Source organism: Cuculus canorus, chromosome 1 (assembly GCF_017976375.1).
Source record: "Cuculus canorus isolate bCucCan1 chromosome 1, bCucCan1.pri, whole genome shotgun sequence".
NCBI classification, from domain to species: Eukaryota; Metazoa; Chordata; class Aves; order Cuculiformes; family Cuculidae; genus Cuculus; species Cuculus canorus.
The window spans coordinates 30,557,981-30,571,596 of NC_071401.1; the positions used below are offsets into that span (position 1 = coordinate 30,557,981).

Consider the following 13,616-nt stretch of genomic DNA (forward strand, 5'->3'; position numbering starts at 1 on the left):
TACAGCTAGAAAAATGTTTACAAAGCCATTAAAAAATTCGGACCCCGTCTTTTTTTTTGCAGGGGGTGGGGTAGCAAAGTTTACCTCTAATAATAGTTTAGTTGGGTTCCTTTCTTCTGTTCTTTGGACAATGATATATCTTTTAAAATGATGTTACTTTTTTATTGTTTTCAGTGACCTGTCAGATGCCTTAGTTATCTTCCAGCTCTATGAAAAGATCAAAGTGCCAGTAGACTGGAACAGAGTGAACAAACCACCATATCCTAAACTGGGTGGCAACATGAAGAAGGTACAAAAAGCTGAAATAGCTCCAGTGGCAATGCTTTATCCTCAGAGGATGTCTATATGATTTCAAACAGCAATGGGGGCACTTGTATTACTCTCAAATCCCAAGAAAAGCACATTAAATAATTTTTTTGTCTAGTCAGTGAGTAATTTTTCATCCTGAAAAAGAAATATACATTTGACTCACTAGCTCTGTTGACAGGTGAACCATATTTGTAGAGCAAAAAGACTTGACACCTTTTGTGTTGACATTTAAAAACTCTTACAATTATACACACCTTCACCATGAGTCGTATGGCATCAGCTTAATTGCAGCTGTCTGGATCACTGCCCTCCACATCAAATGATGACAGTGATGATAAAGCATTCTTGACTGAATGCCTCAAGAACTGCTGCTAAATACACAACTTTCTCCCAGCTATCTGGATGAGTGATTCCATCCAGTTAGGCCAGAGTGATTAATTGACACAAAATATTGACCAGGACACTAATCCTTTATCTCAGTGCAATGTCCTGATGCTGAAGGTATCTATGAGCCATAGATTCTTATTTTCCATGATAAGCTGTTTTCCAGGCCCTGATGATGAAGTATAACATTTCCTTCTATGCTCACTGCTCACCATGGTATTTTGTAGAAGGAATTAACTGCTACTAGTCACACAGTTGTATCATCACGGAACCCCTAAGCTCCTGTTTGCCTGGGAGGATCTGGGCTAAGCAATCTAATTTAAAGTAAAAGTGAATGTCTTGTCTTCTTCTTTTTCTATATTTTAGAATCATACTAACTGACTCTGTCATTAACAGCTTGAAAACTGCAACTATGCAGTGGAACTGGGAAAGAATCAAGCCAAATTTTCCCTTGTTGGCATTGCTGGACAAGATCTGAATGAAGGAAACCGTACGCTCACACTGGCCTTAGTCTGGCAGTTGATGAGGAGGTATGGCAGTCAGACACAAACTTCAGAGAGTGCTGTGAGTTCCATAATTGGGTGTAAAGAGGCACAGTGGTTAGGAAATGAATACAGATTTAATTCATCTACAAAGCATGGCATAGGTTTATCAGGCAGATAATTAATTAATCTAGAGATGGGGTGATTACTTGCCATCAACTCGGGAAGTCTTTCAAAGATGTATGCTGACATAGAAGCAAAATATTCCAGGCTTGTTGTTATGAAGAAGATCAGTCTTAAATGAACATAACAATTCTCTTCTGGCCTTCAAGTCAGTGCTTATTTTTTTAAGCACTGAGAGAATGAGTGATTTACACCGAGGTCCACTAAGAAGAACCTTTTAGGAATTTTGAATATCAAAAACTTTTGACACTCACAAAACAGCAGTTAGGAAATTGGGGATGAATTAGATCGGTTAGATTAATTAACATAGATTCATAGAATCATTTAGGTTGGAAAAAACCTATAATTCATATACACTGTGAGTGTGTGGAAAGTAGGAGAATATCAGGTCTAAGAGGACTGTTTGGGTGGCCCAAGCCAAGCTGCGCATGTTGAGGATGGTTCTGAGATTACAGTAGCATTTGAGAAAATGCAGATGTTCTGGCTTTGCTCTTAAGGTACACCCTGAATATCCTTGAAGACATTGGTGGTGGAGAGAAAGTCAATGATGAAATCATTATCAGCTGGGTCAATGAAACACTGACTGCAGCCGGGAAGGATTCAACCATCTCCAGTTTCAAGGTATAGGTTTTTGCTGGAATTCTCTGCTTAGGAGTCTCATATTCAGTGTCTTTGTGTGTATTTTATGTACATTGCCTGTATATAAACATATATACTCATGTACATGCACACACTATATTATGATATAATTAACTACATAGTTTGGGTATTTTTCATTCCCTTCTAAAGGCATGTTCTGATATAGAGATTTTGTTCAAGGGGCTTTATTATGAAAAGGTAACAGAAACATTATATGAATATAAAAGGAAACACCTCAAATTCCAGTTTGACATAGGAAATCGAAATATGGAGCCAGAAATGATGACTGGAATTAAGCAAGAACTGCTGTGCTGTTGATTATTAAACTACAGCAATTACAAATGACAGTATTAAAGGCAAAAATAGCAACACTTTTATAATCTGGTAATGCTATCCAAGGGTGGTGCCCTATTTTACAAAGTGCCTTGTAAACACAGAGACAATCCAATTCCAGAGAGCTTCCAATTTTGCTAATGTATCTGAGACTCTTCTGAAGCTGAGGAACATTCGGTAGGTGTAAAATAGCCGTTTGCACCAGGCAAGGACAGATCCATCAAGCTTCATGTAATAAGCTCTGGAGTCATACACACTTTGCACCTCCCATCAGTAGACATGCATCAGTGTCATCTCTCCACAAGAAGCAAATTCACTAGCCCAGCATCTCATCTTTTGATTTAATGATGTCTCATCTAAAAAGTCTTTGAAAGGGACCTTGGTCTGCCTTAGATAGAACCCATACTAAGCAGTCCTTTGTGAAGATCTAAATGGTATTTAACTAAGCTGTCTATTGCTCTCAAGTGTAGACTCTGGCTTTGTGGGGGAGCTGTTATCCTGTTCTTGTATCCAATTGTATTTTTTCATCTGTGCAGGATAGTAAAATCAGCACCAGCATGCCAGTCCTGGATCTCATTGATGCCATTCAACCAGGATCAATCAAATATGACCTCTTGAAAACGGCAGACCTGAATGATGAGGAGAAGCTAAATAATGCTAAGTATGTTCATGCCAAGTGACATTTAACACCAGTTACCTGCTCAGGCTTGTCTGGCTCTGCCTTTGAAAACCACTCTGCTATCATTCTCATCTGGCACAACTTCAACTGAAAATACCTCCAGAGTTAGAAGCATGAAAGCTAGCAGTTAGGCAGTAAAAAAAGACTATCAAAGGAAATGAAGTGTGTAATGCCATAATTCCTGCTTTATAATTCCCTTGAAGGGATCAAAATCACTTGGCTTCACAAGCTCCTGTTTTCTCTTATTAAATTTAAAATTCTTTCAGAGATCAGGGAACAATGCCAACAATAGTGAGTCACAGAAACCGGTGATTAGAAGTCATGATACCTCTTTAGTCCCATACAGGTGGAACAAGGGCATATTCAAGAGAGAAAGAGGAGGACCAGATTCATATCTAAAAAACTGTTTTTATGGATGTGGATATTGATTTTTTTTTCCCCTGAGTGCAAACCATTTCCTAGCAGAGAGCCAATGCTGGGGACATCTCCCTTTCTTTTCAGAATTATACAAAACACCTCCTGGTCTGATCATCAGTTTAGCTTCTCCTTTGCTATATGGCAACTACAAAAGAGAAAAGGATGACTAGAGATAAAAGAGATACCATAATTTTACAAATACTTTTCTCACTGTTCTTTTCTCCTTTCATTTTCTACCATCTGTTCTTTTTCTTCCTTTACAATCCTACACGTTTTTCTCTGCATACTCCATTTCTTCATCCCTGTGCTGATGTTTTCCTCTTTTTCCCCCTCCCTTTCTTTCCCCACCCTGCATGTTTCCCTGCATTTTGGGGGGAAATTCACAAATTTATGTGCTCTGCAGTGAGAAGAACCTGGGATTTTCTAGAATTTTTTCATTAAGAAATAGAGAGGAGAGACATACTTACTGGAGAACACAGCCAGTAGCTGTGCAACAGTGCAGTCTGAACAGGGAGATGGGAAGATCAGCTTGCAAATGCTGAGTATGACTTCAGAAGAAGAAAAGTCCTTTAATGTTGATTTCCCAACAACATTGATTTCCACCAATATTAGCGTCCTGCCTTCCACTGTCCTGAACTTATTCATGTGTGAAGGCTGAGACTGAGGGTGAGCAAGACCAGAATGGCTGCTTGTAAGGATAATCTTTCAGGTGATGGAAGACTAAATGTTTCATATCAGATTTTGAACTGCAGCCACCCATGCTGCAGGTAATCCATGCTTTAAGCATCAGGGAATACACTCTACCTTTTATTAGAAATCAGTCCTTTATAAACCTGTGTCATACCTTCCTATAGAAAAGATTAATTTTGACGAATCACTGAAAGTTCTCAACCCACTCTGGTACCGATAATGTAAAAAACTTCTTATCAGAAGGAAAATTAATGGTACTGCACTAATTTCACTAATTTCTTTTTTTTTTTTAATCCCTGCAATGCAGATATGCCATCTCTATGGCAAGAAAAATTGGAGCAAGAGTCTATGCCCTTCCAGAAGACCTGGTTGAAGTAAAACCCAAAATGGTCATGACAGTGTTTGCTTGCCTTATGGGCAAAGGCATGAAGAAAGTTTAAAGCACAAAAGACTTTTACTGATGCCTGGTATTCACCCTTTTGATTCCCTCAAACTGGATGCTCTTTTCCGTATCAAGGAGTAATGCAGGGTTCTCGTGCTTCTACGGCTTGAATGTTATACATGGTTCTAAATGATACAAAAGTTGTGTATTCATGTGTATACAGGAAATGTTTTGTTTTGAACAGTAATATATGCTTGATTTCTTTCCCCTATTTTCCACTTTGCTAGATATAGCCATTTCATATTCCTGAATAACAAGGCCCATACATATCCTTTTATTAATGGATACCAAGGCTACTTGTCAGAGGTCACCAAGAGATCTTTTTCTTGGGAGGTACAGACAGCTTTTAGGATTATGAAACGTTATATACTGCTTCTGCCTAAAAATATCTTCGTGCTTCTGGTAGCATTTCTGCCATGCTTTCCTTCAGTTTGCACCTGGGATAACAAAAGGGGTTTCCCCAAGCCAATGCAAGTATTAGTGACTATATTTTTGGAACAGTAGGATCCTCTTAGAATATTCTTTTGGAATAAGAGAAGTGTTTGGGGTCTGCTATGTGTTGCTGTTATATGAACTGAGCAGTACCTTTCCCTGCAAGTTATGCCTCTGCCATCAGTGGCATTACTCACAGAGAACATTACCACTCACTGTAAAAAACATACTGTAACCTATCCCTCCAAGAACAACCAAACTCTGGAAGCTTTGCAAGAAATGGTCTCTAATGGATAATTCATTTTTATGTCATAATTCACTTAAAACATCAGCAGATTGCAAAGCATAATAGAAATGAGAACCATGTTAAAGAAACTAAGGGGATGGGTACTCAGTTAGTAGCAATAAGACAAGAAGTGAACCAAAGGAATGCAGAATGACATATTTATGAAGTGAATAAAAATTAACTCTGTTAACTTTAAAGACTTGCACTCAAAGGGCTGTGGCCCTGATTCAGGACACCATTTAAATGTGTGCTTTCATATGAAACACACACTAAAATGCTTCCCTGAACCTGAGCTGGATCCTTAATGGAGCTAAATCAGCATAGCTTTGTGGCTATTTGTCAATTTGCCTCAACCAAGGACCCAGCCCTGTCTGCAGATAGTCAGTGGGATATATTTGCACTGAATCTCTTCCTTGGCATGAGTCATTTACTGTTCTGGCCTTTACATGGATTTTACTGTGGTGAAATGCAGAAGGAGGGAATTTTGCCTTAATGCAATCCCGTTGACACAGTCTCAGTTTTCTCCCTCTCCTTTCCCTCCAGCCCCTTCAGAATTGCCTTAATAAAGAACCAATATTCAGTGATGTGAGATATCTCTCCAAATAAAATGTTCTATAAAGCCAAATGCATAATCTTTGCTTTTACTAATGCACGTGCAGCTGGGGAAGTGTGTAGCATATAGCTGAAATAGGGACAGATGTAACAAAAAATACCATGGGCTTGCTAAGGATGCATCTTCCACATTGTTATTGAAACTGCAGGTTGCAGAAAGCAGGAAGAATTATTTTGTTGGTCATTTCTGTACATGGCACTCTGAGACACTGCCAAAGATCACAGAATCATTGAATAGAATCATAGACTGGTTTGGGTTAGAGGGGACCTTAAAGATCATCCAATTCCAACCCCCTCTGCCATGGGCAGGGACACCTCCCACTACATCAGGCTGCCCAAGGCCCCATCCAACCTGGCCTTGAACACCCCCATGGATGGGGCAGCAACGACTTCCCTGGGCAACCTGTGCCAGTTCCTCATGACCCTCATGGTGAAGAATTTCTTTCTTATGTCTAATCTAAATTTGCCCCTCACCAATTTATAGCCATTCCCCCTCATCCTATCACTCCATGCCTTTGTAAAAAGCCCCTTCCCAGTTTTATTGTAGCCCCTTCAGGTACTGGAATGTCACTATAAGGTCTCCTTGGAGCCTTGTCTTCTCCAGGCTGAACAACCCCAAATCTCTCAGCCTGTCCTCGTAGGGAAGGTGCTCCAGACCTCCAATCATCTTTGTAGCCCTTCTTTGGATCCGTTCCAACAGCTCCATAGCCTTCTTATGTTGAGGATTCCAGAACTTGACACAATATTCCAGGTGGAGTCTCACAAGAGCAGAGTAGAGGGGGAAAATCACCTCCATTGACCTGCTGGCCATGCTTCTTTTGATGCAACCTAGGATACAGTTGGCCTTCTGGGCTGTGAGCGCACACTGCTGGCTTGTGTTGAGCTTCTCATCAATGAGAACCCCCAACTCCTTCTCCACAGGGCTGCCCTCAATCACATCATCCCCCATTCTGTATTGAAACTGTGGATTGCCCTGACCCAGGTGCAGGACCTTGCACTTGGCCTTGCTGAACTTCATGGGGTTCACACAGGCCCACTTCTCCAGCCTGTAGATGGGACACTGTGCTGGCTGCAACTGTAGCTTGACCAGGTGCAATTTTCCCCATTCAGTGCAACACCCATCATCCTCTTCTTTTGCTCATATATCCATAAGCTTTGCTTTTAATGTTTTCTGCAATGCAAAAGTACTTCTTGGTTTCTGTATCCAGAAACAATACAGAACAAGGTCAGGTCCTGTTCTTGATGAGATCTGAGTGCCCTATTCCTCTCATGAATCTATGTATTTAATTCAGGGTAGGAAAGGAACAACATTCTAAGACCATCTTTTTTGGTCACGGTATTTCCCAGTGCCGGCAGAGGAGGAGAGCATCTCAAATGTTACATGAAGGAGAGGTCACCCTGATTTATTGCCCTTCAACGCGGATTTACCAGAGCATGGCCTGTACACAGCTCCTCCTCTTTCCACATATAGGACTCACTGTTGCAGTACAAGAGGGATGACACTGAAAAGAGGTTGCTCTTCCCTTGTGTTGTTTGACTTGGGAGTCCAACACAGGTAAACCAGAGAGAGAAAAATGCAGGCAGAAACTATGACCACCAGCATTTCCATATATTTTGTGTATGTTGCCTGAGTGCTTGTACTTTCACAAACCACAGGGACCATTTTTGGCTGGATAGACAGCGTAAATCTGAAAGGGCCTGGTAATCCTGCCTGATTACAGCCCTGTTCCCAGTTTCCTGTGTTGAGGATATGCCCTCACCCCAGACCCAGAGGCAGATGTGAGGCATGGAGTAGACAATGGATGGGAGATAGCAACAGCACCTAGGTGCAAGGCGTACCATTTCCCTTGGTCTCAAATAAATGCTGGCACTAGCCCCAGAGAAAAGAAGGGATTTTCAGACAGAGCATTTTCCATTCACCAGCCCTTAGCAACTCAGTTTTTTGCACAGGGGTAGGATTTTGAGAGGAGCCTGCTGAGGGAGGCTTCGACTGGAGGCTTTCACACATCATTCATTTCCTATAGGCAAGATGCAGGACTTCAGGGTCCCTGGAGATTGAAATCTGCCTCTGGCTCAAGCTCTGGAGAGGGGCCAGGTGAGGTATGATGTTATTCGAACATGTTTTTTGAAGGGAGTTTCTTTCCCTCCTCCTTAGCATCCCAGCACCGGAGCCAGGCACTCCACCATACAGCCCTCTCCCTTGCTGTCCCTCTTTGTGGTTTTGGGGTGCTACCTCTGAGCTTCATGAAACAGGAGCTCTGCACCAGCAGTGAACCCTAGCACCGGTGCAGCAGAGAGAGCTAACCACGAGATGGCAGTCACTGCACCTGGAGTTTTAGAAACCAGCATGTGTGAGCTCTGAAAAATGCCCTCTTCTGGGAAATGGAGATGAAAAAGAGGTATTTAACCCTCTGCAAAACGCTAGCACCCACCAGTGTGCAAAAGGCAATTAGTGCTGTTGGCACGGATGCTGTCGTAAAAGCCTTACTAGATCTTCTTCCCTGTTGTTATAACCTCCCATGAAAAATAAAGCTGTCATGGACCCAAAGGTGTGGGAATAGCCCCATTGTGGTCCAGGAGCATAAATATTTTTCCATTTTCAATGTACCTCTGTTTAACTAGATATTCTTGGACTTTTGATGGAATTGGGATTTTGCTTTCATGAGCTGGTAATAGTAGCCTGTAATAAAGATTCCAGCAGCTGCTGGGGGATTAAACCCATGACAAACACAAAAAAACCCAAACCCACCAACAAGAAAATAAACAACAAAACCCAGGATCTGGAATTTTTGCTGTTGCTTTTCTCCAACTTTACCCATCACTCTTACAGAAAGCAGCTGTCTTTGGGATTCACTCCCAAATCAATCTGGCTTTGTAAGCACTTCCATTATTGATTTTCATTGCATAATTAATCATAATTTTCAAGGCTTCAAAAAGGCTTAGACATTCATATGAATAAAAATAAAGCATCAGCAATTAAACTAACTAGGAGAAAAAAAAACATGAGGGCAATCAATTCACATGCTTCAGGGTACAGTGCGATCACCAGATGGACTCAGAAGGAAATATCCCCCCATAGTGCAGCAGAGCATAATTAGGTGTATGATAAAGATTTTATGTCTTCTTGTAAATCATCTGTGCTGGCTAGAAATCATCTGTACTGGCCTTACAAAGGGGATAGCAAGCAGCATGGCTGGCTGCTGTCCTCTTGTGCAGATAGAGTCAAGTTTCTATTTCGTCCAGAGATGGAACTGAACCAAAACCCCAACCTGACATCACTCCTCCTTCCAAATGCAGGTTACTTCTGCTGTGAGCCTGGTCATTAACTTCAGGTCTTGGTGTCCATTGCTGTCTAACCATGCAACAGCTTTTTTCTGGCTCCTGCTTGGGAAACAGGATCCTGGCTCTGGCAGATGGCTGCAAAAAAACCCATACAAGCAGCACTGGTCCGGCAGCAAGTACTCAGCTCTCATTGCTTTCAGCCAGATGGAGAAATGGATCCTGGTGCTTCTAATCTTGCAAATACATGAGCTGAGTTCCTACTGAGACTCTGCAGTTCCCCATTTTCTGCTGCTTCTGGCAGCTTCCTCAACCATCTGTAGAATGGACTTGTCAAGAGTTTGGGAGCATTTTCCTTTAAGCCGCTCAGCCACTTTAACTCCAGTACTTTTCAGGCAAGTGGATGAGGGGAGCAGCAGAGAGTAGCAACACTGAATGCCTGTGCTGCATCGCCTGCTGTGTGGAGAGCAATATCTGAGTTAAAATTCATACACAAACCTCAGAAACTGTTCATTAAGCAAGTCAGTAAATAGAGAAGCTGTGTGTGCTGGTAATGTTCTCATCTTGTTCATAGTTTTTACACATATCAGTGCTCAGTGACAGTTCTCTTCCACCATCAGGAAAACTGCATTGCTCCTCTGTTTGCTTCTCAGGAAGTAATACACAGCTCTGAAGTAAAATTACTATTTTTAAAGCATTGTTTTTTTCGTCACACATTATTTACTTCTGGTACCCTGATCAGTTTTTAAAGGCAACAGTGTCTTACAGAAAGTCTCCTATTATAGATCCCTTATAAATTGTACAAAAGTGAAAAGGACCCACAGGCAATGTGCTGACAGGTGATGGTACGTCTGAAATTCGGGGGTCTGCAACTGCAACACTGAGAATACACTGTAGGAAAGCTCACTTCTCCCTTTCCCCATGCCTGGATGGGTAGAAGAAAAGACAAGTGTGGATGCATTTGTACAAGAACTGTGCTGCTGGAAGAGTGAAGAGTCTCCACAGTGTGGATCTGCTTTCCTGATGGCCAGTATGGGCTGAGAGTGAAATGTGTCTCTGCAAAGTTGGGAGCACACCAGCCAGGAGATCTGAACCAGAGGGGGCAGGAGGAGCTTCGTGGAGTTTCCCTCCATCAGCATTCTCAAACAGGTCCCAGCATCCTCCATAAGCTCAAAGGAAGGGTCCACCTTTCTAACCTCTGCTAGGTGCCACAGAAGCAATGCGAGCAAGTGCAAGCAGTGGAGAGAAGAGCAGCAAATACTGTTAATGCACTCAGAGACAGGCAGCATCAGCTCTCCAGGACTAATTGCATTCTTTGAATGTACATACATACACGTGTACATAGAAACGGGACAATTGTGCACTCATATGCTTGCACCTTAGCCAACATGTGCCCTCTCTATGCGGTACTTGGACCACCTTTCTCAAGTGCTCAGAAGCTCTGTATGGAGTTCTCTCGTGGCTCCCTTCGATAACCTTTGTTTAACAAAGATAAACTTGCTTTGCAAGTGCTCCTTGGTAAGGTACTGGCGAATAAATCAATATCTACTGGCAATAAGAAAACATGAGGTACTTGGATAACATGTGGTTTGGGTGGAAGTTGATAATAGACCTTCAGGAAAAGGAGCTCATGAGGAAAGTGCTTAACCAGTACAGACACCTCCTCTTCTCCCCAAAACAGCACATGCGATACAGCATCTTTCTCTCTGCTGACGCTGGAAAGCTAAACAGCAAGGGCAGCAGAACAAAAAGTGAATAAAGTAGCTCGGCATAACTGAGTACTCAAAAGCACAAACTGAGCATGTATTTTCGGCCTCTGCTCATACCTATCAGCCACAATTGAAATCTACTACCTGTACAGCACCTGCCTGAGGATGAGAGGTCTGCTTCCTCTCAGGTTAACCCATCATTTTCTAGCACAGGCAACATCTGATTTTTATATTTGGGAATGACATGAGGGAGAAATGCCAGAACCACAGAAATTTAAATACAGTACAGATTTTACCCTCGTTGTTGTTTCGTGGGCTGCAAAATTGTTTCCAGAAGGAAATGACAGAGGTTGGTGACATTGGCCATATATGTAAATGATCACAGTGTCCTATGGAGATTAATTGGTTCATGAATAAAGATGAGGAGCTGAGGTATGCAGGAAGAAATCATTTATCAATTATATGCCTTGGAAAACCAAAAGATGATGCGGCCTTAACGGCTGAATGGGTTTGAAAGGGAGACTTGTAAATCGAGTTCTAATTCTGTTCTACTGCATTCATAATAAAGAGCTGTTAAACTAATTGCATTCTTGTGTGGTTCATGAGCAATGGCACTCAGCTGCATTGCACAGCAAGCAACAGAGATCAGAGTTTAGTTAGATTTCAGTTGTCCTTCGCTTCATGCAGGAAGGATGCTGTTTACCTTTGGCCTCCTCAGTAGTGCTAGTGCACAAAAAAAAAAGGGCAAGAGCTTGTATATAATTTTCACAGAATCATAGGATACTCTGTGTTGGAAGAGGCCTTAAATATCATCCAGTTCCACGCCCCCTGCCATGGGCAGGGACACCTTCCACCAGTCCAGGCTGCCCAAGGTCCCATCCAACCTGACTTTGAACACCTCCAGGGATGGGGCATCCACACCTTCCCTGGGCAACCTGTGCCAGAGCCTCACCACTCTCATTTTAAAGCATTTCTTCTTAATGTCTAATCTAAATTTTCCCCCTTCCAATTTATAGCTATTCTCCCTCACCCTGTCACTACATGCCCTCGTAAAAAAGTCCCTCCCCAGCTTTCTTGTACCCCCTGTTCAGGAGATTAATTTTGCATTTGAATCTCAATTTAGAGAATGAAGGACAGCACAGATTCACTTGGCTTTTGTCTTCTGGTCCAGTTACATGGACCCATTGGTGTGATTAGCCATCCCTGAATGGACTCACTACTGATTAACTGGAAACAAAAAGATTCTAGAGGATAAAAACAATAGCAGAATATGCTAATCCCAAGGAGGGAAAGGGATCTGAGGGATGTGGATGTGATAGCAGTCAAACTCCCCTGCTCCTCCTCCTTCTGTGTGCTTGTAAATAGGTTTACTGTTACCAACCAACATACCAGCCTAGCATGGGCTCTGGTCTAAGAACCTCAATGCAGGGTAAGACTTCCCATTTGAAATCTTGCTGCTGGACACTGTGCAAACCCTGGGATCAGAGAGGACAGACCTGGCTGAGCTTAGAGAAAATCTTGTGACCTTTGGTAGCTGAAAGCTTCGAGTGCCAGTTATGGGAGTCACTGGAGATTATTCAGTGGCACTGCGGCAACTGCTTAAGCCCACCTGGGGTGATGACCCCTTTCTGGAGTCTGGCTCTCCTTCATCAGCAAGAGCAGCTGCAGAGACCAGCGTGATGGCTGGGCACAACTGAGTATCTCAGAGCGTGCTAGTACAGAGGGTGTTTGAGCAATGATACCATGACTTAGCTGGGATATGGGTACCTGGTCTCTTCTGCTGCCACCTTTCAAGGCACTGACATCTTAAACCACCACATAAAGATATGCCAGAGCCTGGTCTGGGTGAGGTACACTACCTATGCAACATCAGGAGGATATGGCTGTTACTACATGTCAATGCAGAGAGGGAGGGGAGAGACAGCAGGTTCAGCCAAGAGATGGGAATCACCTCTTTAGAATTGCCCTGAAAGTGTGACTATACTTTAAAAAGCAATATAGTAATGGCACCAAGAGGCTTTATATACTGTCAGTCCTAATTCTTACACATGTAGTTTTCAACAAAGAAATCAAGAGAGTACTTTGTTAATTATCTGCTTTAAAAACTAGGACTCAATCATTGACTTTTATTTAAAGTCCATGCATGTCCCGGAGCTACTCTAAAAACTAAGAGAAACCAAACAGATCAAACTGTTCCTCCACTACTGGTCACATCTTCTTCATTAACATTTGCAGCCACCAGTTCATCATAGCCCATGGTCTACTCAAGGTAGAAGTAATAATTAATCCAGGTGCAGCGAAACCTTTGAACTCAGCCAGAATTTTTGACCAAGCAGTTCTTCATCAGGAACTGTTGATTCCTCAGAAATAAAAAGAGTTTCTGGAAAAGACTGATTTTGAAGAATTTCCAAATTAGAGAAAATGCATTTGTTCAAGAAAGGAAGCTTTCAAACTACTGAAATTTCACCTTACAACAACTCCTAAATTCCATCTTACTTCCTCCAGGTCCCAAAGAAAAGGCATAGAAATATGAGTCGATTTTCAATAAAATTAAGCCAAAGCTTTTAAATTGAGTAAAAATAAAACAACAGTTGATATTATCAAAATGAAATGTTTTGATATACTCAATCGCTTTCCATAGTGTTTTTAAGACTGCATTTTTCTTCCCAGCTTAGCTGGGAAATAATTCCTGGTTCTCGGAAATTCTTGAAGTTTAATAAACAATTTACTGTTGTGGGTA

General features: G+C 42.0%; 1 protein-coding gene across 1 annotated transcript in view; it reads left to right on the forward strand.

The window, feature by feature from the left end:
* The window catches only part of LCP1 (lymphocyte cytosolic protein 1), a 31,807-nt gene extending 25,899 nt beyond the window's left edge, over positions 1-5,908 (forward strand). Inside the window, exons 12-16 of the mRNA XM_054087592.1 lie at positions 175-289; positions 1,090-1,223; positions 1,856-1,979; positions 2,867-2,991; positions 4,424-5,908. Coding sequence (XP_053943567.1) covers positions 175-289; positions 1,090-1,223; positions 1,856-1,979; positions 2,867-2,991; positions 4,424-4,556 — 631 coding nt within the window. The 3' untranslated portion in view covers positions 4,557-5,908. The remainder of the gene's footprint in view (positions 1-174; positions 290-1,089; positions 1,224-1,855; positions 1,980-2,866; positions 2,992-4,423) is intronic.
* Positions 5,909-13,616: the final 7,708 nt, after the last annotated feature.